This window comes from Anopheles moucheti, chromosome 2 (assembly GCF_943734755.1).
Source record: "Anopheles moucheti chromosome 2, idAnoMoucSN_F20_07, whole genome shotgun sequence".
NCBI lineage: Eukaryota > Metazoa > Arthropoda > Insecta > Diptera > Culicidae > Anopheles > Anopheles moucheti.
In genome coordinates this window covers 63,731,261-63,758,585 of record NC_069140.1, presented here as the reverse complement: position 1 = coordinate 63,758,585, position 27,325 = coordinate 63,731,261, and the positions used below count along the sequence as shown (strand labels likewise).

The following is a 27,325-nucleotide window of genomic DNA, read 5'->3' as shown; positions in this document are numbered from 1 at the left end:
ATAATAACAAAATAGTGTGAATTTATAATAACTGCATTCCAGAGTGTGGATCGTATTCATTATCCCCCATCTCGATATCAGTTCGGAGTGATTTGGTGAAGCGTTGTTTGTTGTGAGATCGTGCAGTGCAACCATACCCATCGGCAGCCATTTTCTATTGCAAAGGCAAGCCGCAGTGAAACTCAGCGAAGCGGTGTCTGAAGTGCGTATGCCATTAATGGATGGATGGTTCGCTGAAGCTTATGCTGGTTGTGCGTACTGGCTATTGTGAATACTTTAAAGCTAGAGTGTAATAAACGTACATCGATGGCTAGTCCAACGCCACAAAATAGCCCAATGCCTCCGCCGCAAGCACCATCCCAAAGCCCAGCACCATCACCTTCGCCGCACAGTCCTTACCAGCAAGCACCTCCCCAGCCCCATCCTGGTCAAAATCAGGTACCGTCTCACATGCCAACCCCTGGTCATCATGTACCCCCGCAGCCAGGACCTCCGCCTGGGCCACACATGTCGATGCAAGGACCTCCGCCACCACACAGTACTCAGCCACCCAATCCCCATGGACCTCCACCACCTCAGCACCCATCACACATGAATGGACCTCCCCCGGGTCCACAAGGAGCTCCTGGACACGGTCCAGGAGGACCGCCTCATCATATGCCTCCGACAGCAGCCCAGCATATGCCACAACATCCACCACATCCGGTAATGGGGCATTCGGTTCCACCACATCCCGGTATGGCCGGTCATCCGGGACAAGGTCCACCATTACCACCAGGGATGGTACCGGGGGGATATCCAGGCCATTCTATGCCTCCAAACACGGTATGTGTAGTAAGCAAATGTTGCCCTTTTTTCTAATGTAGTGATGAGAGGCATAAAACCGAGGCCCTTTACTCGCATTTATTGCTTATCCAGAAAATCTCTCAATGTAAATTAAATGATACTATATTTTATTAAAACCGGTTACTTTGACTTCAGTTGTAGCAAATCCTCATCTACTTCACGTATAACTTGCAGTACCCTCTGTGCCAATGGTACGCTGCTTGCGGCTATAATGTCCGGCTTCATGATATCGTATTTTCCGCCTGTGATGCTAATGACCGTGCCTCCAGCTTCCTGGATAAGCAAAGAGCCTGCCGCAATGTCCCAAGGCTTAAGAAACTGTATGCTGTACACATCTATCTGTCCACTAGCAATGTATGCCAACGTAAGGGCAGCCGAACCAAAGGCTCGCAACCCAACGCATTCAGTGATGAATCGTTGACCGCGTTCAAATAGAGCTGTCCGAATGGGTTCGTAGCTTCCGATTGAAAATTCATGTCCCACTAAAGCTTCCTTAAGCTGTAGAAATGAAATTGAAAATATTATCAATGGAGAATACATGTGGATAAATATAGACCAAATGTTCACTCTCTACGTACCTCCTTCGTTCCGCGTGTTTCAATGCGAGAACCATTCAAAAATGACCCTTGCCCTCTAATGGCAGTGTAGATGTCGTTGGTCGTTGGAGTCGCTATAATACCGACGTGAACTTCACGATTGACCGCTAAAGCAACGGAAATACACGTGAAAGGAATGCCTCGTACGAAATTGACCGTCCCATCAATTGGGTCAATTATCCATGTAGGTTCTGGGCCGAGCTCTAGTTGGGCACCGTTTGCAAATGACGATTCTTCTGCACAAAACTTGTGATGAGGAAAGTGTTGCCGCAGTCCGGCAATCAAGACGTTTTCTACGCGTTGATCGTATTCGGTTACTAAATCCCAGTGTTTTCCTTTCACTTCAACCCGCTTGGAGGCAGAACAGAATCCTTCCAATACTATTTGATTACATTGTTTCACCAGCTCCACCGCAACGTCAAAAGCTGCTTTGATTTCTTGTTCGTCACACATGATGCAGCATTGATAACAACGACCCTGAAAATCTTTAGGAATCTTTTGCGACAAATTATAACACCCAGTCAAATATGCCACTGCCGTCGTTCCCTGTTCTACTTGGTATGAACGCAGCGCCAGCATCACGCAAACGCCCAATGACTTTTGGCTTTGGAGCATTTACACTAGTGTGTGTGTGTCAGATAAGCCGTGTAAACACGAAGTGCGACGTCGTGGTTCGAAACCATCGTTCGTTCCTGTATTCATATTTACGCAATGTAAATCAGCAAAGATTACACTGTTTGCTGGGTCTTAAACTAGTCGACTTATGATTGTAAAAAATAAAAACAAGTTAAGGTTATTGTGCCAATCATCATGTCTAACTTGAAACAAATATGTATAAAATGTTCTTTATCGTTGTAATCTGCAATCATGTAATTGTTTGTTTTTGCTGTATTTTGTATTATTTACAGGGACCTCCTCCGCCAGTTCCGATGCAAGGTGTAGGTGGCCCAGTACCGGGACAAGCAATGCCTCCCGGAGCTGCAAATCCTGGAATGATGCCTGGAGCGACGCCTCCACCACCACCGCCGGGTCAGGAAAATTTAAACGCTTTGCAGAGAGCAATTGATTCCATGGAAGAGAAAGGGTTGCAAGAAGATCCACGCTATTCTCAGCTGCTAGCATTGCGTGCTAATTCCAAGCAACAAAATTTAAACGCTCCACAGCTTCACCAATTGCGTGGCCAAATCATGGCATATCGCTTGTTGGTTCGCCATCAGCCTATTAGCAAACAGCTGGCATCACAAATTTTAGCCCAACGTACCGATGGGACACCTCCGCAATGTCCCACACCTCCAGCCAGTCCATACCCGAACGCTCCCGGAGGTCCTTCACCACAACCGGGAATGGCGCCGCAAGTAGCGCAGCAACAAGCGCAACCATCGCACCAACAACAGGGTCCCCAGCAACAACAACCATCAGGACCTGCTCAGGGGCCGAATCATCCTGGTGGGCCGCCGCCTGTCATGCAGGGTACGCCCGGAAAGCAGGCACAACCGGGAGCTTCAGATGCGATCGGGTCTAACAAACCGCCGCTAGGGACCGGAGGTGGAATACCACCTAATCCAAGCCCAATGCCAGGTATGACAATGGGCGGTCCACCCCAAGTTGGACATGGTCAGCACCATCAGCAACAACAAATGCAACAGCCACATACAGGTGCATCACATGTACATCCGCAACAACAGCAGCAGATACTGAATTCAGTCGGACAACCTGCACGTCCCAGCTCACAAGGACCTGCTGGTGGTCCGGGTCCAAGACCAGCGGCACAAGCACCGACGATGCAACCAATGCCGAAGCAAAACCGTGTCACCACCGTGGCGAAACCAGCCGGACTGGATCCATTAACAATATTGCAAGAGCGCGAAAATCGTCTGGCCGCACGAATTGCACTTCGCTTGGAAGAGCTTAATAATTTGCCAGCCTCGATGCCGGAAGATCTGCGAATGAAAGCACTGATAGAACTGCGCGCATTGCGAGTACTCAACTTCCAGCGGCAGCTGCGGAGCGAAATTGTCCAATGTACACGGCGCGACACAACGCTCGAGACGGCCGTCAATGTAAAAGCGTATAAACGTACCAAGCGGCAGGGTTTGCGAGAGGCACGTGCCACAGAGAAGCTGGAAAAGCAGCAGAAGCTTGAAGCAGAGCGCAAGCGGCGCCAAAAGCATCAGGAATTTCTGGCCTCTGTATTGCAGCATGGTAAAGATTTCAAAGACTACCATCGCAACAATATCGCTAAGTTGGGTCGTTTGAACAAGGGCATCATGAACTACCATGCAAATGCTGAACGAGAACAGAAAAAGGAACAAGAGCGCATTGAAAAGGAACGTATGCGTCGCTTGATGGCTGAAGATGAAGAAGGTTACCGTAAGCTTATCGATCAGAAAAAGGACAAACGATTGGCCTTTTTGCTTTCACAAACGGATGAGTACATCAGTAATCTTACCGAGATGGTCAAACAACACAAGGTGGATCAAAAGAAAAAGCAAGACGATGAGATACAGCGCAAGAAGCAATTAAAACGTCACATTCTCGAGAGCGGTGATATCGAGCATTTGGATGAACACTGCGAAGCATCAGACTGTCGCGTGACGGTGATGGAAACAGCTTCCGGCAAGATGATTTCAGGTGATGATGCACCGTTCTTGCGCGATCTACACAGCTGGCTGCAATTGCACCCCGGTTGGGAATATGTTATTTCCGATGGTGACGCCGACGACGATGAAGAAGAGTCGGAAGGAGGGAAAAAGAAAACGCGCGAACAAGAGCTTTCTGATGATGCCAAGACAAAGGAAGTTATCCAGAAGGCGAAGGTGGAAGACGACGAGTACAAGACAGAAGAGCAGACGTACTACAGTATTGCGCACACTGTCCACGAGAAGGTCACCGAGCAAGCGTCGATACTGGTGAATGGCAAACTGAAGGAATATCAGATCAAGGGTCTCGAGTGGCTAGTATCGCTGTTTAACAATAATCTAAATGGCATATTGGCCGACGAAATGGGTCTCGGAAAAACGATTCAAACGATTGCCCTCGTGACCTATTTGATGGAAAAGAAGAAGAACAACGGTCCATACTTGGTTATTGTTCCGCTTTCGACACTCTCGAATTGGGTGCTGGAGTTCGAAAAATGGGCCCCAGCAGTCGGTGTAGTTGCTTATAAGGGTTCCCCGGCCGGACGTCGTGCCGTTCAAAATCAGATGAAAGCAACCAAGTTCAATGTGCTGTTGACTACCTATGAATACGTGATCAAGGATAAGGCAGTACTGGCCAAAATTTCCTGGAAATATATGATTATCGACGAGGGTCATCGAATGAAGAATCACCACTGCAAGCTGACGCAAGTGCTCAACACTCACTACAATGCACCACATCGATTGTTGCTTACAGGCACACCGTTACAGAACAAACTTCCGGAGTTGTGGGCTCTGTTAAACTTTCTGTTACCCTCTATTTTTAAATCCTGTTCAACGTTCGAGCAGTGGTTCAACGCACCGTTCGCTACAACAGGTGAAAAGGTGGAACTGAACGAGGAAGAGACGATTCTCATCATTCGTCGTCTGCATAAGGTGTTGCGTCCATTCCTGTTGCGACGTTTGAAAAAGGAGGTCGAATCGCAGCTGCCCGACAAGGTAGAGTACATCATCAAATGTGACATGTCCGGGTTGCAGCGTGTGCTGTACAAACACATGCAAAGCAAGGGAGTGTTGTTGACCGATGGTTCGGAAAAGGGCAACAAGGGTAAGGGTGGTGCGAAGGCTCTAATGAACACGATTGTGCAACTGCGTAAGCTCTGCAATCATCCGTTCATGTTTCAGCATATAGAAGAAAAATATTGCGATCATATTGGTGTGCAAGGTACGGTCACAGGTCCAGATTTGTACCGTTCATCTGGTAAATTTGAGCTACTAGATCGTATCCTGCCCAAGCTGAAGGCTACCGGACATCGCGTATTACTCTTCTGTCAAATGACACAATGCATGACGATTATAGAAGATTACCTCTCATGGCGAGGCTTCGGGTATTTGCGTCTCGACGGTACCACCAAGTCAGAGGAGCGTGGCGATTTGCTGAAAAAGTTCAATTCAAAAAATTCTGACTACTTCCTCTTCCTACTGTCCACACGTGCCGGTGGCTTGGGTTTGAACCTGCAGACGGCAGACACGGTCGTTATTTTCGATTCCGATTGGAATCCCCATCAAGATTTGCAAGCACAGGATCGTGCGCATCGAATCGGACAACGAAACGAAGTGCGTGTTTTGCGACTCATGACAGTGAATTCTGTAGAGGAACGTATTCTGGCTGCCGCTCGTTATAAGCTAAACATGGACGAAAAAGTCATTCAGGCCGGTATGTTCGATCAAAAATCAACTGGTAGCGAACGGCAACAATTTTTGCAAAGCATTTTGCACCAGGACGAGATGGACGAGGAAGAGGAAAACGAGGTACCAGATGATGAGATGATTAATTTGATGATATCGCGCACCGACGACGAGTTGGAGCTGTTCAAGAAAATGGATGCTGAACGAAAGGCCGAAGAAGTGAAGCCTCGTCTGCTGGACGAAGCCGAACTACCCGACTGGCTGGTGAAGGATGACGAGGAAGTTGACCGATGGGATTACGAGGAAGAGACGTCGATTCTGGGTCGTGGTTCACGCCAGAGAAAGGAAGTTGACTATACCGATAGCTTGACTGAGAAAGAGTGGCTCAAGGCAATCGATGACGGGGCCGATTTCGACGAGGAGCTCGAGGAAGAGGAACGAGAAAAGAAACGAAAAGGACGGAAGCGAAAGGGCAGAGGAAGGGATGATTCGGACGACGAGAGCATTGTTTCGACGATGACGAAGCGCAAGAAGGGTATCACTGATCCGAAGATAAGAAAGCAAATGAAGAAAGTACTGAAAGCAGTGATCAAGTACACCGATGCGGACGGACGCGTGCTGAGCAAACCGTTCCTCAAGCTGCCTTCGAGACGCGATCTGCCCGACTACTACGAGGTGATCAAGAAACCGATCGATATAAAAAAAATATTGGCACGCATTGAGGAGGCAAAATACGTCGACTTTGCCGATTTGGAGAACGATTTCTTCTTGCTGTGTCAGAATGCTCAGACGTACAATGAAGAGGCGTCACTCATCTATGAAGACAGTCTCGAGTTGCAGTCGGTGTTTAGCAATGCAAAGGCAAAGATCCTGGACACTCACGAGGAAGAGGAGTCCAACGAAGAAGGTATGTCACCGAAATGAGTATACTTTGTTTGTTAGCGAGCTATTTGTAGAAACTAACTATTTTTTGTATTCGCAGAGGAAGATGAATCGGATGAGGAGGGAGGCAGCGTAAAAATGAAACTTAAAATTTCAAAAGGATCAACATCGTCCAGCTCGTCCGCAAAGAAAGCAACACCGGTAAGGAGGAAACGGGCGCAGAAGAAATATACTATCTCTGACGATGATGACGATATTGATTAGATAAACAGAACATTTGCTATGGGTTTTATCTTTCAATGACAAGTGGCGACAAACGGATGTATTATGATGTTTAATGTCAATGTCAGTGTGTATGATGATAAAAAAAAACTTTCAATACCATTCTCTACACTTTAGTTTTGTGAACTACACAGCACTCATTTAAATAGAAGCATAGTTCATTTATAACGTATAATTTATCCTTTTAGTCGTATGACAACATTAACCGTGCAACAATGGTGACAACGTAGCAATATCAGAAACAGCGTGGAAGCGAGGAGCGTAAAAAATAAAAATGAAAAATATAGTACCAATACGTTTTGCGTTCATACCGAATTATAAAAAAAAACAAACACGGATTGTTCAGGCTTGTTATCGATCACCCATCAACGAAAGCCTTTACTTATCCTTCCTTTATATTAGAGTCCATGGATGGTATAATCTTTTCTTTTGGGGTGAATATTTATGGCTCTGTGTTAGTGTAGCTACCACAGGCATTGTAATCGCAGTGTAAAGATAAACAACGGATGATTTGGGTCTCTTTTCCCTTAGGCACTTTGATAGGAGTTGGCTCCTTTGCCATGCTACTATTCATCATATTCGACAGACTCATACAGGTCGATGGTCTAGAAATTAATAAGTGTAATGTAATCAACTTAAAAATTGTAGTGTGCTTCTTTAAACATACCATCCGAACACGAACATGAAACAAAGCAAATATTTAGGTGTTAAATTACCAACAGAGCACAAATGTAGTACGATCTTTAGTAAAAATCCCTAAAATAAATTAAGACGTTTAACTGACCTGCGAAAACGCCTCTAAATTTCTATTAGACAAATAGGACATGGAATTGATTACTGCAATGGCATTTTTAGTAGGTAATACAGACAAACTCGGGTCAGACAATTTGTAAAATTCATGTTATCGTCTCGGAGTTTGTTCTCGATTTCTTCAACAAGTTACGGGTTTTTGTGCGGTTTTTGAGAATGAAACCAACGAAATGTTCTTAAATATCACAAGTTCCATTTGGAATATCCGTTAATTATACAATTTGGGTTTAGATATTTCGAATCCTCGGACTGTAAATCGAATGCTATTTCATCTATCGATAATTATTTTCAATATTCTCCACATTGGAGGTACGTACCGCAATCAATGTACGTTCTGTAGTAGGCACTGTATCCATTTTACATAAGCGAGCAAACACCAAAGGTCAAAATCCTATGACTACAGTGCTAGCTACAAAAAATAAAATGTGCTTTGTTTTAGTGTAGTGTAGTGTGTTCCACTGGATATCGAAAGCATCTTCGCAATGTTCATGAAATTGCTTAAACAAGAACATATTTTTTTTTATAAAAGTGGCAAGTGTCCTTAAAAAGCGTGCATAGCAAAAAAATTTTTTAAAGTACAATCCCACCCTTATCTCCTCACCTGACATACAATTTGCTGAGTTGCATTTATTCCCGCTTACCGCCAACGATTATTACGTAATTATTTAATGTTGCCTAAACACAAACAAATTGCCCATTTCAGCACATGAACTGAAGTTAATTGATCCCTGAACATGACCAAGGCATGATGGCGCCATCTTGAAACAAGATATTCACGATTTTAAATTGAAAAAATCTTTTATGATAAGTTTATGAGTAATGATCCATAAACCGTCTATGGCTTGTTATGATTGCATCACAGCAATATTTCGCCCAATCAGTCTGTTCTTCTAAACAGGATTCAACCCGAGTCAACCCAGCCGCAGCAAAATCGCGGTATTCTTAATGACAACCTTCGAATTAGGCTTTTACTAGCTACAGTACCACAGCCACACACAGTTGTTGTTATATGGCTTATAGAGACTTTGAATTCCGAAAGAATTCATTCGTCTCTGTTACATTTAGTTGTTAAAGATCATGGAAAAGTCCTGATATACTGAGGAATTTGATTAGGTAGCCACACACAGTATCGAAAGAAGTCAGCCGTTATATCTTTTGTAAATCAAGTTGTAGTCCTGAAAAGGACTGTTGTTATAGGACACAAATCTGATGGCAGAGCACGTAATGCGCGTCTACCAACAATAGTAATCGCTGTTTTTACTTCTTGGCCGCAGTTGGCTTTTTCGCTGCCGCTGCGGGCTTCTTCTTGGCGGGCGCAGCGGCCTTCTTCGGCTTTGGCGTCTTCGGCTTTGGTGCTCCCGTCTTCTTCGAGGGCTTGGTCGCCTTCTGCTTTGGGGCTTTCACTGCTTTCTTTGCAACCTTTTTCGCTCCACTGGCTTTGGTGGCCGCTGCCGCCTTCGGTTTCTTGGCAGCAGTCGTGGCCTTAGCCTTCTTAGCAGCACCACCTTCCGCCTTCTTAGTTGCTACCTTCTTCTTCTTCTCGCCAGCAGCCTTCTTGGTCACTGTCTTCTTCTTTTTATCGCCTGCCGAGGCCGATTTCTTCTTCTGCACTGCAGCCTTCTTCTTTTCCACCGCAGGCTTCTTGGCCTCCGCTGACAGCTTGAACGATCCCGACGCTCCAACGCCCTTCGTCTGCACCAGCTTGCCACTGGTCACGCCCGTCTTCAACGCCTTCTTGATGAACGGTCCCAGCTTGGCCACGTCAACCTTGTAGTTGGCCGACAGGTACTTCTTGATGGCCTGCAGTGATGAGCCGTTGCGCTCTTTCAACGCCTTGATGGCGGCCACGATCATCGTGTTTACCGGAGGATGCGTTGCTGGCTTCTTAAGCTTTTTGGGTCCTGCGGCGGCCTTCGCTTTCTTCGGGGACTTGGCCACGGCAGCCGGAGCTGCTGCTGCTGGAACTTCAGCTACTGTATCAGCCATCGTTGTCTGCGCTACACACTTCGGTACGGTTCTCGCCTTGCTTTGGATTGGTTTGTTTTGTTTAGATTTGCGATTTCACTCACACCAATGTGACGTTTCACTTTTCCTCGATGCTTCGCGCCATGGATAGGCTACTCGAATCCCAAGTCTCGAAAGGTAAACACCACTCATCTAACGTTCACTGTCATGGCGTCGCAGTATGACAATTTTAAAATTACCTTTTCATAATTCCCCTCCAATCGCATTATTTTACTAAAACACTGCTTAATGTAACTACTGATTCTCATGCTCAAGATATCCAGCTGTCTAAAAACGGCCCCAGCTATGATGGTGGAATTGGTTTAGCTGCTGTAAATGGCAATGGAAGTATGGAAAAGCTCATTTTTCAATTGATGGTCCTGATAATATTGTAAATTATAGCTATTTGATGCATTGTTCGATGATAAAAATGCACAGAAGGCGCTAGAGGAACATCTACACTCTCGGAAAACACACGGTTAGCTAAGCTGTGATACTTTTTTCGACCATAAATCTACCATCTAGATTGTGACTATCGAACCTGCAACGTCCCATTCTCAGCCAGCAGTACGGCGATGGTGAACTAGTTAAATTTATTTAATTTACACTATTCTTAATATATTTTCTATAATTTGGAGTCTTTGGATTGCTGGAAGTTTGGTTTTCTAAATAGAAAACATTGCAAATAAAGTATAAAGCGCTATTTCACGATATTTCCATCGAAAATCCATTTGCTTGCAATGGCTATGGTGGCGTCGTAGTACAATTGCGTTGCTTCGCTGAGGCGCTTTGTTCGGAATGGTATAGGTAGTGGTCCTTTGAACTGATATTCTTTTTTGTGATATCATTTTTAACCAAACCACATTCTTTGTAACTTTGTTATTTATTTCAAATATGTTAAATAAGGAACTGACTCAAAAGTAGTCTACTGAAAAGAATCTTGAATAATTCATGTTTTTCTTTGGTATGATGATATCTCTGGTATGATGATGTTATTTGGTATGATGATATTTGGATGACAGCATCGGTTAATCACAAAGTTTAGTATTGAAACATATTTTTAAAATATTCCAGTTCATCTATAGGTAATTAATGAGCATACTTTTGATTTATTAACTATAATTATTTTTGAAGTTAACTGGAAATAGTGCATGATAAGCTACCGGATGACCAATCCGAAACTAGGCCATTAAGCAATACGCGTATGTGAGGTACATATTATTCTGAAAGTATTTTTTTAGGTTGTACATATATTTCATTTTACAACTTTTTAAAAATGTTGTTCAAATGTGTATTCAAATAATAATACACTTCGTAAATAATACACAAATAAATAATATCGAAATCAAAACGTTGCAAGTAGCAATACAACGTTCTATGCTGCAGATGATAAATGGTACAATGTCCGATGAAATATACCTTAAATGAAACTCAATTAAGATATTTAAACTAGTTGTACACTATACTAAATTTGATTAATTGGCTTTAAAAGTTCATTAGACAACAAAATAATATCTTTAAAATACCATCCATTCTTTCTATTGAGTTTTGCATTCATCCATACTGAACGTTAACTCTCTTTCACGTTGGCTACGACGCCACCATAGCCATTGCAAGCAAATGGATTTTCGATGGAAATATCGTGAAATAGCGCTTTATACTTTATTTGCAATGTTTTCTATTTAGAAAACCAAACTTCCAGCAATCCAAAGACTCCAAATTATAGAAAATATATTAAGAATAGTGTAAATTAAATAAATTTAACTTGTTCACCATCGCCGTACTGCTGGCTGAGAATGGGACGTTGCAGGTTCGATAGTCACAATCTAGATGGTAGATTTATGGTCGAAAAAAGTATCACAGCTTAGCTAACCGTGTGTTTTCCGAGAGTGTAGATGTTCCTCTAGCGCCTTCTGTGCATTTTTATCATCGAACAATGTATCAAATAGCTATAATTTACAATATTATCAGGACCATCAATTGAAAAATGAGCTTTTCCATACTTCCATTGCCATTTACAGCAGCTAAACCAATTCCACCATCATAGCTGGGGCCGTTTTTAGACAGCTGGATATCTTGAGCATGAGAATCAGTAGTTACATTAAGCAGTGTTTTAGTAAAATAATGCGATTGGAGGGGAATTATGAAAAGGTAATTTTAAAATTGTCATACTGCGACGCCATGACAGTGAACGTTAGATGAGTGGTGTTTACCTTTCGAGACTTGGGATTCGAGTAGCCTATCCATGGCGCGAAGCATCGAGGAAAAGTGAAACGTCACATTGGTGTGAGTGAAATCGCAAATCTAAACAAAACAAACCAATCCAAAGCAAGGCGAGAACCGTACCGAAGTGTGTAGCGCAGACAACGATGGCTGATACAGTAGCTGAAGTTCCAGCAGCAGCAGCTCCGGCTGCCGTGGCCAAGCCCCCGAAGAAAGCGAAGGCCGCCGCAGGACCCAAAAAGCTTAAGAAGCCAGCAACGCATCCTCCGGTAAACACGATGATCGTGGCCGCCATCAAGGCGTTGAAAGAGCGCAACGGCTCATCACTGCAGGCCATCAAGAAGTACCTGTCGGCCAACTACAAGGTTGACGTGGCCAAGCTGGGACCGTTCATCAAGAAGGCGTTGAAGACGGGCGTGACCAGTGGCAAGCTGGTGCAGACGAAGGGCGTTGGAGCGTCGGGATCGTTCAAGCTGTCAGCGGAGGCCAAGAAGCCTGCGGTGGAAAAGAAGAAGGCTGCAGTGCAGAAGAAGAAATCGGCCTCGGCAGGCGATAAAAAGAAGAAGACAGTGACCAAGAAGGCTGCTGGCGAGAAGAAGAAGAAGGTAGTAACTAAGAAGGCGGAAGGTGGTGCTGCTAAGAAGGCTAAGGCCACGACTGCTGCCAAGAAACCGAAGGCGGCAGCGGCCACCAAAGCCAGTGGAGCGAAAAAGGTTGCAAAGAAAGCAGTGAAAGCCCCAAAGCAGAAGGCGACCAAGCCCTCGAAGAAGACGGGAGCACCAAAGCCGAAGACGCCAAAGCCGAAGAAGGCCGCTGCGCCCGCCAAGAAGAAGCCCGCAGCGGCAGCGAAAAAGCCAACTGCGGCCAAGAAGTAAAAACAGCGATTACTATTGTTGGTAGACGCACAATACGTGCTCTCTGCCATCAGATTTGTGTCCTATAACAACAGTCCTTTTCAGGACTACAGCTTGAATTACTAAAAGGTTATTTTGGATTAATCGTTCGTATGGCCAATGTGTAATTGGTCAAGGGCGGACAACGTTTTAAGATTCCTTGATCTCGACTCCAATGAAGTTACAAAGTTTATTTTATATTATTGACAAACGTAACGTTTCGTATTTGAACGTAAAGAATGTACATACATGTTAATTTTAAGGAAGATAGGAGCTTCAAGTTAAGTACTGTACGTTGTGCTAATAAACTTATTAAACTGTATCTAAGCAGTTGGCTTTTTCCATTATTTTCTATAATCCATGGTTAAATGGAACGTGGAAGAAATAGGAATTATGGGTAGTAAAACACTACGCGCACCATGCCTCAAAAATCAACCACATGCAAATAAAAAGAAGGACACACTTATGTTTGGGATGGTACAAAAAAAAATTTGGTAACACTAAAAAGAATGGAACATTACCCGCGTTGCCCAGCTTGTGAAAGGTGAACACCAAATTACGAATATAGAATTGAAAATTGAATAAAGCATAAAAGGGCTGGATGCCGATAATACAGGTACTTTTTTTGTAATAATTATTATTCATATGTTGTTCGAATGTATGCTTTTCACAAAAAAATATTATTTTTAATTTAAGCAAGAAAAATATATTAAAGAAGGTTGCGAAAGTGAACAAAAACATTAAGTGAAAAAAAACATCGCACGCAACAGCGTGTCATGCCAGGACTCAATCTTTTCTTTGTACGTGTAAAGGCCACCTAACATCTCGTATCAAAACAAAACACGGCAAGATGACGGCAGTGTCAGTGCTACGTTACTTGTTCATTGAAGTGGTTATCATTCTCCGACTATTTTCGTCATCGTTTTGAGTTCACAGCTATCGTTCAACGCACTTATTGCGAAGCGATCATTCATAGAAGCTCCAATCGGGAAACAGAAAAGAAAAGAGGGCTTCAGCATGGAATGTGTTCGGTCTCTGTGGAGTTATGCCTCCAGATGTTTCACTTGCCAAGAAGATTCTTCCACTCAGGTAGAAGGCATTTGGTGGGCTGTATTGTTTGCATGCAAATAATTTTGTTGCTAATTCTGGTATTCTTTTTGCCAGGGTAACGAACCAAGCGAACGAACTCATTTGCTAGCCGATCCTGTTAGCAATAGTCCAGCTGTACGTCGGGACAACGATACATTTACGCAGGAGTATCCCAATTCAGTGCCCAAGAAAGATGAACAGTCAGCATTGGCAAAAATTTTACAAGAAACTTCTGAGTACTAGACGATACATTTCTTTTAGCTCTACTGCATGAGGTATCTAATGGTTTGTGTTTTTGTTGTAGAAATATCATAGATGTGGCAGCAATGGATACGCAAAAGCTAGAGGCTAGTGAGTATAACGATAGGATCAAGCTGTACACACAGCGTCTACAGCAGCAGTGGAGTAATGTAAACCACCCGAACCAGACAGAGAACTCAAGCCTGCTGAAGGATATACCCAATCCAGAGCCAGTGTTAGCTTCCATACCGATTGCTTCGGACGATCTGGCCATGGTATGTTGAATAACAATGTGAACATTAATCATCTATTCGCTATACACCATACTGTTTTAATTTCAGATTAAAAGTATGGTACAAAAAGCTAATGTTGCTGTATCGGAGATAAAGGTGACCCATACGGAAAATCTTGTCGTACCTTTCCGAATTCCATAATATTACGCCGTCAAGCGGAATTTGTAAATTTATGTTCACGTTATACTGTGTTGGTCTTCTGTTTGTTCGTGAAATGTCTGCTGGTTTGTCGCATTCGATTACGAATAATCGGCGATTACAATTTCTGCACGCATGGACATACGTAGAGATATACTCAGAATCAACTGTTTATTACTATCATTGCTCTAATCGTCGGCTTAAGATTACCATATAATCAAATTTTGTAAGCGATGCATAAAAAAGTGTAAATTGAAAAAAAGAACAAACGCCGGAATACCACAGCAGATAAGCATTAAATCGAAGCGAGCTTGTTGTACTTGAAGCTTTCGAATCTATATTGTTAAGGAATATAAAAAGCGCTATGAAAAATGTACTCCTGTTCACTGTTTCTTTTGCACGCTGTAAATAATCAGTTTTCGTCTAATGAGCTGACATCACAGTGGTGTTATTTTTTGCTAAAACTTCAACAATTCTCGTTTTTGAAAACAAAAATATCATGAGATTGCGTTTTGATTTTTCCCATTTGTCGCTCAATGAATAAAATATTTCGATCGTTGCTTTTTATCATTTTAAATGAGGCGCTTAATTTAACGGATGTAATTACGAATCGTAACACTCCTGAAGAAATATGGGTTTCACGATAAACAACAGTGAAAACGCTTTTGATTATAAACATATAATTTCCTAGTGAACTGGCAACCCTGCCAAAGCCCCTGTTTTTTGTTACGACTTTGGCGTTTAGTTTGACATTTGTGGTTATGTTCAGCAGAAATTGTAGCTTTGGTGGTCTGAAAAAGGTACCTAGATGCTTGGGTTTGTTTGGGCTTGCACTAAACATTTGAGTCGCATTTCGCAAACGTTGACTGCAAAGACTGTAACCAATTAAGCAGAAAATCAACGGTAATCCTTCTTGCTGGAATGATGATATTCGTGAAATTTTAGGAAGTCGCATACAGTTCAAACCTGTGCCGTAGTGTTAGTGGGGGCTGCTGCAGAACAATAATTGTGGAGTATTTACTGTACGAGTTGTTCTTTTTGTAAACAAATTGGATCGTGTCGTGCTACTTTCGGAGTCGGCATCATGACGGACAAAGGTTTGCTGAAGCGAATTTCATTATCATCAAAAAATCGGGCCAGTTTTCCCTCTGGTAGTGGTGGTGTATCTGCCGGGGCGTTATCCGTTCCTAGCACTGCCAGTGTTGGACCAGGGTGTAGCAAGCTTCCGCCGGTAAAACCGTCACTGGTTACGAGCATTCCGTCGCCCGGGTCTCCCGATCAATCCGTACTGTTTCCTCACATCAAAACTTTGGACAACGCGAGAGTGTTACCAAAGTATACCGTAGGTAAGATATTGCATACAGTTATTTTGTTAGTTTTATGCTCAAATGTGTAATTTGTACCTCGACTAGCGTTGGCGAATACAACAGAAGAGTTGATACCGGCAGAAGATTTAGATACCATTCAATTGGAACTGGAATTGCTTCTGTCAACGGTTGCACTACGATCTCGGGTTTTAAAAGCGGAACTGGAAACGATTGACAAAGCAGACGAGCGTCGCGAACGCAAAGGAAAGCATTTAGAACGGGCACCTGCATCGCCGGGAAAGCGAAAGCGCTTGGAGGAGAAACAAAAATTGCGAGAAAGTGCCGGGAAGTTGTTTGGTCATCAGATGAAGATATCAAAGATGAAGCACTCGTCCACTCTTGTGCCACCATCTCCGGCACCGTCACAAAATACGGATGACAGCATGGATGCGGTTCCGTTCCTGCCTCAGAATCATCATCTACAACATTTGAGCAGTGATAGCACTAAACCGATCGTGCCAAAAAATGATACACCTAACAAATTTTGGCTCTCGGTAGAACCATACTGTATGCCGATTTCGCACGAAGATTTAAAGCTTTTGGATGATCTGTTGGAGGAATATTCAGGGCCACTGATTCCGCCCATACCGGAACTAGGTCCGCATTACAGCACTCAATGGGCAGCTGATGATATAAAAGAAGAACAGGATGGTGTAGCAAATTCGGTTGGATCCAAATCTAAGTCCAAAACCCTGACAAACGGCGATACAAGCAAAAAAGAAAAGATAATGTAAGTAAATATCTCACATTATAGTGTTCTATTCCGGTTCTATGCATAAAATCAATCTCAAAATAATTTATAAAAATCAAATAAGAAAAATGCAACAATTACGCATTGCACTGTATTCAGTGTTAAGTAATATAATAATATAAAATAAAGTAATTTTCTCTCCCAGCAATAGGATTTTGAACCGGTCCTGAAATGTGAAGACCGATGCCGCTATCAATACATCACCTCTAAATCTAATCTCACTTAACCTAATTACTAATTGATTACTTTTTAAAGAAAATTCTAATTCAGCTTTCCTAGAGTGTTCCGTTTTGATCACATTTTTTATACTAAGTTTAAGTAAGTTTAGTTTAAGCAAGATCGTGTTATTGCTATCAAAGTACTCTGTAATCCACTTGGGCGGTTTATAATTGCCTAAATGATTTATGTCGCTTATCTGATTACTATTAATATTATTTTAATTGATTATATTAGTATTAATTTTTTGATTACTGTATCCATTACTTGCAGGGGAGAAGGGATCACTGGTCCGCTGACTCAAAGACTCGTATCGGCATTGATGGAAGAGAACCTGCATCCTGACTGTAGTAGTAATGAAAACAGTAACAGTAGCTCAGACGCAACGCATAGCAATCATGCCCGCAGTGCCGTCGCATTGCTTAAAAATGGAATAAGTATTGAGCGAAGGCTCCGCAGAGAGTTAATCGAGCAAGGCATTCTTGATGCAGATGACATGCCAAAAAGCCAGCAGGATGATGAAATTCTTTCCGAAATCAACCGTGTCCGCACCGAACTTGCAGTTATAGCGGAATATAATTCGAACGAAATCCGTAAACTACAATCGATGGCAAAAGATGAAATGAAACGGATTGAAGTCAAACGGAAGCTGGATCGGGTTGATCAAGAGGTAACGGTTTTGAATAGGTTTGGTTTTGTTGTATTCGGCTTACAATCTTTTGTTCTTTGACATTTCAGATAACGGACACATATCAGAAGGTGATTGCAGCGAGACTTAAACGTAGAACGTTGACCAAACAAGAAAGAGATGAAGTTTATCGGTTAACCGAGGAACAAAAACGTCTTTCAGATCAGTTAGAACTTATGCCTGTGCATGGTCCATTTGGTAGAACTACGAATTAATTATTTAATTAAATGCTAAATTTGCTAGTTTTACTTTGTACGCAAAATGCAAATTCAATAGTATATCGATATTACTCATTCAATTGAAGGTGATTAATTTTATTTTCTATATAAATTCGAATTTCTAAATCGATATGTGTGCATTCATTTGAACAATATAGGTAAATGCTAAATGAGTATGTTTTGTTTTGCATCTAAAACATGACAGGTAAAATCCAGTTGATTTTGAATTGTTGGAGAACATTTATAATTGGGGTAGTGGCATACGCTGATGACATTAGGTGTCATGCTCAACACAGCGAAAAATTACGAGGTGGAAAATAACAAAGCAAAATCCAATATTATGATGGAAACGAATGGTATAAAAGCGAGTTCAGCAAACAAATGGCGATTTACACTAACGTGACGTTCATATAGTTGATTATATCCTTGAAGCCGTCTTCTTGGGTTCTGGGTTAACTGTTGATATCGACAACATAGACGTGATTATACGTCCTAGAATGTTACATTTGGTAGGACGATCGAAACCGGAAAATAAAAAATAACGCTTGATGAGTAAGTATGGTAACTCACAATTCTGCCTTCGCTACATATTTGTGTTGCAATGAATATAGTTTATTCCATTTTCGAAGCATGTCCTTGCAGACATAAGCAAATATTTTATAGTGAAACCTTTCGCAAATGTTATAAGTTTAAGATCCATTGCGTTAGCATGCTAGTATTAACAAAGAAACTTTAGTTATTCAAAATGAACCGTATGTTTTATGTATCATATGCGGACTTTGTCGTGATCTCCTCTTTGACTATACTTTCCCCACTCCCGGATGTAACAGAGTATGAAAATGAAAAGGGATGAAAATGCCTTTAGACCCTAAATTATAAGTGGCCACTAAGGATATGTGGTGCAGGGCAGGGGTTTCCAAACTGTACATCCAGTGGGCTGCATGGGTTAAAACTACAGTAACTGGAAGCCACTTAAGACAAGAAATAGCAAACATTGTCCAAAACGTATGCACTTATGAATTCCCTGCTGAATTGTGGACAACTCATCGCTATTCAAATTATGGTTGGTAGTAACGCTTACACGTAGATGCCATTGTTGTCGTCGAGCAATATGAGGTCGGGTTTGATCGGACCGAATTTTAATAACAAAAAAATGGTTATTATTGTTAGAATGGGGAAATGGGGAATGGGTTCGATCGAGGGTCACTGGCCATCCAGGACTAGAAAAAGGATAAAAGGGACCGGCGAAGGGAAAATAAGCGCTCATTTCAAAATTACGCCAAAATAATGTTTTTTTTTACTTGTCCGGCGTGCCTGCATTAATTATAACAAAAAAAATATCCAGCGTTTTTATGAGACAATAACGTATGAAACACCATGATAGTTTGAAATAATTTTTCTGTTATAGCTTCGAACGGCAGGCGTCTTACCGAAGTGAAGAAATTTTACATGGTCTGATATTTCGGACATAATCTAGCGTGATCAGTGTCAAACGTGACCGTAAATTGCAACAAAATCTCATGATGAAATTCAAGATCTAAGTGATTCTAAGACCTAACACCCTGTGTTAGGTCAAAGGGCAATGCTTTTAGGGTAAAACTTAAACATAGAATCAAATCCTTCTAACTTAACTTAACTTAACTTCTAGGCAAAACAGACTGACTGCAAACGGCCATAAAAAACGGTTACCATTTTTCGAGCAACGTTTTTATTAGTGTTTGCTGCAAGAGTCCTGTAAATCGGTCACTGTCGACGGTCGTCGTCTGCCAATCCATGTTACAATCAGTACATTACACATCGTAAGTTTTTAAAAATAATTGTTCTATTTTGACAGGGTAAGGGATTAAATGTGTAGAAATAGATTTACATAACTTAACTTTGCTTTAAAACATCCGATTGAGATTTCATATCGAAGGCACTTATTATCACGTTGACTACTACGCTGATCACTGTGAATGCAATCAATACATTGTTAACAATATCCGAACGCTTTTGTTCTTCCACCTTATTAATGTCGAAAACAACGGCCAGAACGATAATCAGCAGGGCTTGAAATATCTGAAAATTAAACGAGAATTTTTCTGAACACAAAAATCTGAACTATTGTGAAACGCTTAAACGCAAACTTACCTGAAGTGAAATCGATACAATGATTAGGACGAGTAGAAAGTGGTAAAATTGATGTGCCTCTCCCACGGTCAAAATGTACTTCAATTGTGAAGCATTGGCGGTGAGTAGCGCAAGGTCAAGCATGCCTTGTGCAATCGATTTTCGCGTTGCATAGCTGTTAAGATTCAGACCCTTGATGCTCTGAAACTGAAATGGGAGAAAAAGAAAATGTATTCAGAGCTTGATGGTAAGTGTTTACTTAGTTCTTCAATTACTTACTATATCCTTCGCAGATATGTCCGGGCTATCTACAGGCCGTCCAGAATCTTGGTTTTTGGTGGACTGTTCTCCTAATTTATTGTTTGCCATACCTTCTCTATCGGTAGCGGCTGTGGCTCTAATTGTGCAATTACCTACTGAAAGCACGCGTCCCCAATGAAATATTTTCAATAACCTTTTTAATATAATCTTATCTTTCCAAGATAATGTCACGCGTCTCAAAGATGATGTTTTGGAGAACAACTAACAAAAGTGTGATAGCCCACTTACACGACGCCCACAAATGACGACTGCCATTCCGTTGGCACTGTTTTGGTTTCACATACTTTAAATTGTTATCTATCGTCTTTGATAAACGATACAAAGGAGAAATATTGAGGACAATGTAATTTTACATTTAACGTAAGTTTAGCGCTAACGGTAGTTTAACGGTTGGTTTGAAATGCTCGTGCAGTATTTCGTGGTGCGTTTTTTAAAATCATCGATTCTAGAGGGATTTAGTTGTCACAGCAAGAACTGCGCATGTTCCTTTAAAGACGGTCTTTTGGGTCGCGTCGGTTCTTTGGTAGGTTGTTGTTTTTCCCAAATTGTCAAAGAAGAATGATCGTCCACTAATATGTGGTCAGTTCAATTTGTTGAATGGATTTGAGAAGATATTTTGCCCGCCGGAGATTGTTTTTCTTTATCTGCTTGTAAAAGTGTAAAGACGCATACAGTCGAAAACGTAGTTTATTCGGGTACGGTAGTGAATTGGTGAGTGAAGGAATGCATTAGCGCATTATTAATTAATCCCTACGAAATGGAGATATTCTCGGTTATTTAACTAGCTGGAGTGATGAACAGTTCCTGCTGCTCGTTGTGCATGAGTGTTCTTCATATACGGACCATATCTATCGGAACTAACATCTAAAATAGGATTATAAACGGTAAGAGTAGAAACGTGTTTAAGTAAAGTGGTTTATAGTTTTCAATTAGTTTTTAAGATCTATTTGCTATCTATTTATGCTTATGCTTTTCGGTTTTCGGTTTTCGAAAGCTGTATACAGCATAACTATTATTTACTTCCAGTTCACCACAATCAATGAGAACTTGGTTCTGTTGGGTGTTCTTGAAAATTTTTCAGATTAATGTTACTTGTATATTTGATGTTTTCGTGGTTATTATTATATTATAGTGTTATTCTTCTTTATCGGCACAACAACCTCAAGAGGTGAGATCTAGACCTGCCACCATTTCTGCTTTGCTGTAACTTTAATTCCCCGTCGCTGGATAGTCAAAGTCCTGCGTACGTAGGATTTGTCCGGATGGGATTTTGGACCGTTCCTGTCGTGTGCAGACCGGCGCCGCTACCATCATGTCACCGGACCGCCCCATTTTTATTAGTACAGTAAAAATGACAGAACGTATCATATACTCTGTTGTAATCGAACATTATGAGCAATATTGTTTGTTGTCTATGTGTAAAGCTTTTACTTGATGTTAACGGATTTTGTTTCAATTATTTTTTCTATATAATGTAAAATTGTTTTATATAGAAATATGGTTGGTCATTTATCCATTCAAAAAAGCTTGTCAAAAAGGACAAACTCCATTGAACTAATCTATCCTGTTTCATTAATGTGGCAAGCTTCCACAATTTAAATTTAGTTGCGTTCTCGTCTCTGCTAAACCGTGAACGTGTACAACCGAAGTGAATGCTTCATGTATATTTCAGATGCATAACGATGCTTTGCCCTTTATAGGAACGAGAAAACTATTGGTTATGCGCAAAAAAGCTTCTCGCGATTTCTTGCAGTTGCTTGAACTGTTTCTACGGTTCCACTGAGTGGGTAGATGGCGATGAAGCCAAAAAGAACTTGTTGTATCATTTTGGAAAGGTTGTCCCAATGGTGGAATCGATTTTGATATTCCGTGTACCAGTGCAACGCTGGCTATTCTTGTTATTTTTTTACACTATTGAAACATCATGTGTACTTAAGTGAGATTTCTCATAGAGTAGTTTTTGTACTAATTTATACACTCATCTTTCATTGAGTCTTAGAATAAACAAATTTAGATTTCTTTAATTATGTTTTAATAGTTTTAATTTTTAACCATTAACCACTTTGCCCGAGAGGGACTCGGGCAATAAAAGCGTTCTTAAATTGTACTACCTGTGGGGAACTCGGACAATGCATGTTTCGCGCGAGTGGGAAGAGCACAGCTCTAGCTACCGGTACTTAACTAGCGACGTGCAATGTAGAGTGAGTAGTAGAGCACAATAGTTCATCTGTCATAATGATTAACATCAATAAACCTGTTTCCACGATTTTTTGTTAAATTTATAGGATTTAGTGATGGTTAGGGATAGGATAGGTTGATCAAGATTGACATCTTTTCTAGGCAATTGACATCAAGATTGACATCTTTTTTTTCTTAATCTTTTAATCCTCAAATAAATGGGTGAAAATTTTTGAAAGCGAGTACTAAGGTCTAGGTCAGTGTTAATCTTATTTTTTTTTTAACTATTTGCTACGGTTGTTTTGATGCAAGGTTTCACTTTAATTGAATTTTAAAATTTCATGCATCGGATTTACATTTAGATCAGATGCAGTTTACAGTTTATACATAACATACTTGCCAGGTTCAGTTTTTTAGCAATATGCTCTTGGTACACAAATACATTATTAAGGCTTATGCATTATTTTTTTATGTACATTTAGGAATAGTATGTACATTAAGGAAAAGATTAAAGTAATGTTGACATTATATTTTGTGATTACAAGGTTTCTTTATATATTACATATAAAAAATCAATTTGACAAGGCCAACATTATGCAATTGTAATTTGGTTAGTTATTGTTGTCCATTGAAATGTGTCCTTTATGTGGGGCACTGCTGTAGCTGTTGTAGCGAACGATGTTGGACACCACAAGCAACCCCAGCCAAACAAAGTATCACGCAGCGATAGACGGAATACATGTTGTACAAGATTGCACAAGCTGCTGCAACGTTAAGCTGAGATTTTTATAATGAAAATGCATCCCTACAATTTCTGTTCGGTTACGATGCCCTAAACGTTATTGTGGAAATTTGTCACTATCCTGGTGGAAATTGTGCTGTTCCAGGCGCAATGGTTGCCTGGAGCTTTGGTATAGTGTCCGACAACGACGTAGGATGAACGTTATAGACTATTTTTATTTATCTGTACTCCTTCCATTCCGTACTCTTTGTACGATATCGACCATGAAGTTACGATGATTTTGCTTGTTTTTAAATAAAATAAAAACAAATTAGTCTCTGGTGAAGCTCACTGGGTCACAATGTGAGCAAAACGATGATTGCAGTAATCAAACAGTCGATTTGTGACAAATACATGTTTTTTTTTCACGATACATTACTTACTTTTTTTAAGTTCCAACAAGTTTTTACCTCAACTTGCTAGATACTTATGGATGTTTTTATTTATGTATTAATTTGTATACATAACTCTCTTGTCTGGAAATATTCTCATAATGAAAAATACGAAAGAAATCTCCAAACTTGAAATCAGTGAAGTTTAAAAATATCTCTATCAATATATTACATTCATCAGGAAAATTAATTCTTGGAAATCTACACCATTTCTTGCGCCATGGAATTCCACACAAGAGCCATAGAACCGTACTAGAACATTTGCCTTGCAATTTAGCATCCAGCCGTCACGTTTGTGGAATATTTCAACAACCCGCAAGGATAGGTCTGGTCGCTAATGTTAACCAGGTGCGAATACAGCATCCAGTGCAAAAGATTCCTCACACGACTGGCATTTGTCCAAACTACTAGGGGCTGTTGAAAGCTACCGGTTGTGTGCACCCTCAGAACAGTCAGGGTTCAGTAAGGTTAGCTTAGATTCAACATTCAGCGAGGGTATAAAATTTAAATGAAATCAGCAAATCAGCTGTTGGTTGCATACACCACCGAACTTCATCTTTGTAGCTTTCACCGTGCATGAATGTATTCGAGCATAGAAATCACATGCTTCGATTACAACAGCTTGCTTCATTCGGCTACTCGCTGTACCCCAAATCGATATGTTTTAGTGTAAATTGGGATTCAAGTAGCATTAGGTTAAAGGGGAAACCAATACCGTTGCTGAACACGGTAAGTGAAGGTGGTGTAAATCGGACTATTATATTTTTTTATTATTTCGAACTTGAATCAAGTTCAATTAACGCTTGAAAGCACTAGTAAATTTTGATAAGTCAAATGAGTGCACACTCGTCGAATCTTAAAACTTCTTTGCAATGCCAACCGCAAACCGCAAACCGCACTCTAAAGTATTAGTAAAATAAGGTCGTACATTACAGATGCCGAGCTCGGACGGAGGACACCAATTTCATTACAATGATTCTTGAAGACTATATGTTTTTCTGTCTTAAATAGTACCTTAACCACGGCTCCAGCCGTAAGTTCTCCTACCCTCTGGCGGCTGCAAACGAGAAATAAATATATTCATGAAATAGAAACATCGACCACGCGGTGCCACCGCCTGACACTGTACATGGAAAAGCAAATTTTCTTCCCTTTAGGGAGATGTCCTTTCACGCAAACTAGGACTTGTGTCTTTCTTATGACATGTCCCAAATGTCTCTATTTCCGAACCATCCACGGTTCGTCTGTGCGGGTGTGATTCTTTATTTTCTTTCTCTCCCGGTAGTTATATCTTAGCAGTTTGTATCTGTCGGGTTGTGCGCTACGCAAAGGAGCACAGGTTTATATTTGCAACCGTGTTAGCAGCAGTAGGGCACTCTTGCGGGATGAATAAATATAAAGCGGAATGAAAACAAAATTGTACAATATTGTACTTCTCATCTTTCGCTAGATGCGTGAATCGAGATCCGTTCTGCGTCATCAGGAGGAATGATTTGTTTCGGAGATGGAACCTTTGGCTCGCCAGTACGCTATACAGTACAGACAAGCGGTAGCAAAGGGTGCCTGTTGATATTCTGAAGCATTGCAACGTTGTAAAATCGCCTATGTTGTAGGTTATATTCATATAGATAGATATGTAATTGCTGCTGAGAAACAACGTCCAATAACGAAAAGTATGATGAGTTTCAACTGATAACTATTTGTTAATGCATTAATTGTCGCGTTCAGGTACATTACAGAAATACAGGAAATAGTGGGATGGAGTACTATTTTTTCATTTAGGCATATTCAAAAGACAAAAATCTGATGTATAAAAATACAATTTTTTATTTTTTACCAACAATGTTTTGAATTTTTTTAATTTCTTCGAATTTAGTGCAAAAACACATTCTTATGGTTATATATTTTTATGAAACTTATTAATTATTACTTCGTATCATACAATTCATATTGCTATATATATATATATATATATATACTAAAGATGGCCACGCACCAAACTGATTACCAGGTGATGGAATGCAAAAAAAAGGAAAATAAAAACTATACAAAATATCCTCTGTTTCCACGTTTTTTTCAATACACTTTCAAGGTGTCGGGAAACTCTTAAGAATTTATGTTGTTTTCAGGTGTGGGCCCGATTGCAACTAAAATGAAAATAAATGCCACGGATTAGTTTACTGTTATTGCTCATGTTTCCTGCAGTGATTTTCTCGCATTTCCCGGCTTTTTACGTTTGCTCTGTTTCCCGTCGTTCGTTCTGTTTGTTTCGTGTGCATGCTTTCCGAAACGGCTTGTATAGTATCGCTGTGTAGAAAAGGTTACGGTACATCCCAAGCAAGGATATTGCATCTGGTTCACTAACAAACTTCTTGTGGGTGTTTGAGCAATTATTGAGCCTTCATTCAAGTGTAGCAACATTAGGCACCTTGCTTCTGTCCAGCAAGTCAAGCTCAACGCACACTGCTAGCTCTTGCTGCCACTAGCAGCCATTTTAATTGAGCTTTACGTCTATGGAGTTTCCGGACACTGACTGTGGGCCGCTCATAAAGTCTCTAAGGAGCATTTCGATTCTTACTGCTGGTCAGGTTCATCCTGGTGTGCTTTGATTACTTTTTTTCTCTCTCCATTTGAGGTTTCGGTATTTGGTCTACTTAATTATGCATACAAATATGCCCAATGCGAAGCCCTCGGTTGCGTTTAAACAGCCGGATTGAGCCAAGTTGTGAGGTATATTTCCATTTCCATTCAACAAATTAAGCGGTTGAAACTGTGCAGGTAACATAACGAAAAATAATCACCTAAAGTAACAAACATACACTCCGTCACGTTCAAATCGCTGGAATAATAGCAATCATACACTAAGTGGTAAATTAAGTTGAAAAGAAAGGCAATTAAAAGGTGTTAAACCTAATATTTTAAATCGATATTTAGTTGTTGCTTGAAATGCGTGATTTTATCATAAGTTGGGTATTTCATACATTCATTAGGTTAAAACTGGGATATTATCTTGTTCGATTTAACCAGTTGAATTCCTTCATTCTAACTATTAATCATAAATATTTAATACGTTTAATTTAACTTTTTTTAGTAGTTAACATGACTGTTAACTGTTTTCATTGTTAACTCGCGGTTTATAAAAAAGGAATATCCTAAGTGATTATATAGTGTTTACATGATACACGGAACAAATCACGACCTTTTGAAAAATGTGTAACAATGTTTGTAAAAGCACGAATTTGTTAATTTTTTTATACTTTCTGAAACAATGTTTTTTATGTATTTGAAAATTATTTATTTAATTGATATTTTACCTAGGTTTTATTTTGTTAAAAACATAATCAGAACTGCTCGCACTGCAGTCAGAAAAAGCCATAAAAGTGTTAAATTATTTGATCCGTACAGTTTGTTTGGAAGTTCAGAGTATAGAAAGTGTCGTGTATATATTAACATCAGTATTGCTCCAAGGATGCCTTCATACATCCAATATTACCTTAGCCTAATATAAATGAGCTCGTGATGATGTTTAATCTCTTCTGCGAGTAGTTCAATTCTGTTTGCCTGTTGCGTACTGACCGGCTCTGGTAATAGGTGAATGTTGAAGTTAGTAGTATATCTCGTTGTGAAATCCTAATGTACTTTGACGGTATCAAAGTCAGCATTCAGAGATGCGTTGCATCGAG

The 27,325-nt window shown here is 40.7% G+C and overlaps 6 protein-coding genes across 6 annotated transcripts; 4 read left to right on the top strand and 2 right to left on the bottom strand.

The window, feature by feature from the left end:
• The first annotated feature begins 115 nt into the window (after window positions 1-115).
• LOC128300946 (ATP-dependent helicase brm) lies at window positions 116-7,696 on the top strand. Its single transcript, XM_053037212.1, has 3 exons — window positions 116-825; window positions 2,351-6,674; window positions 6,750-7,696. Exons 1-3 carry the CDS (start codon window positions 307-309, stop codon window positions 6,911-6,913), a joined length of 5,007 nt encoding a protein of 1,668 aa, XP_052893172.1. The 5' UTR covers window positions 116-306; the 3' UTR covers window positions 6,914-7,696.
• Window positions 7,697-8,900: 1,204 nt separating this feature from the next.
• On the bottom strand, window positions 8,901-9,822 carry LOC128310108 (histone H1-like). Its single transcript, XM_053046660.1, has one exon. It carries the CDS (start codon window positions 9,725-9,727, stop codon window positions 8,999-9,001), a length of 729 nt encoding a protein of 242 aa, XP_052902620.1. The 5' UTR covers window positions 9,728-9,822; the 3' UTR covers window positions 8,901-8,998.
• Window positions 9,823-12,019: 2,197 nt separating this feature from the next.
• LOC128309641 (histone H1-like) lies at window positions 12,020-13,472 on the top strand. The gene has a single exon (XM_053046075.1). It carries the CDS (start codon window positions 12,115-12,117, stop codon window positions 12,841-12,843), a length of 729 nt encoding a protein of 242 aa, XP_052902035.1. The 5' UTR covers window positions 12,020-12,114; the 3' UTR covers window positions 12,844-13,472.
• A 243-nt stretch (window positions 13,473-13,715) lies between these two features.
• LOC128297887 (uncharacterized) lies at window positions 13,716-14,978 on the top strand. Its single transcript, XM_053033601.1, has 4 exons — window positions 13,716-13,950; window positions 14,026-14,186; window positions 14,255-14,465; window positions 14,532-14,978. The coding sequence occupies exons 1-4, from the start codon at window positions 13,879-13,881 to the stop codon at window positions 14,622-14,624; spliced, it is 537 nt and encodes a 178-aa protein (XP_052889561.1). The 5' UTR covers window positions 13,716-13,878; the 3' UTR covers window positions 14,625-14,978.
• Window positions 14,979-15,419: 441 nt separating this feature from the next.
• On the top strand, window positions 15,420-18,419 carry LOC128296819 (transcriptional adapter 3). The gene is made up of 4 exons (XM_053032307.1): window positions 15,420-15,967; window positions 16,034-16,718; window positions 17,229-17,625; window positions 17,694-18,419. Exons 1-4 carry the CDS (start codon window positions 15,706-15,708, stop codon window positions 17,856-17,858), a joined length of 1,509 nt encoding a protein of 502 aa, XP_052888267.1. The 5' UTR covers window positions 15,420-15,705; the 3' UTR covers window positions 17,859-18,419.
• Window positions 18,420-19,610: 1,191 nt separating this feature from the next.
• LOC128298208 (ninjurin-2-like) lies at window positions 19,611-20,368 on the bottom strand. The gene is made up of 3 exons (XM_053033953.1): window positions 20,250-20,368; window positions 19,992-20,177; window positions 19,611-19,919 (listed from the first exon to the last, which is right to left on the bottom strand). Exons 1-3 carry the CDS (start codon window positions 20,337-20,339, stop codon window positions 19,734-19,736), a joined length of 462 nt encoding a protein of 153 aa, XP_052889913.1. The 5' UTR covers window positions 20,340-20,368; the 3' UTR covers window positions 19,611-19,733.
• Window positions 20,369-27,325: the final 6,957 nt, after the last annotated feature.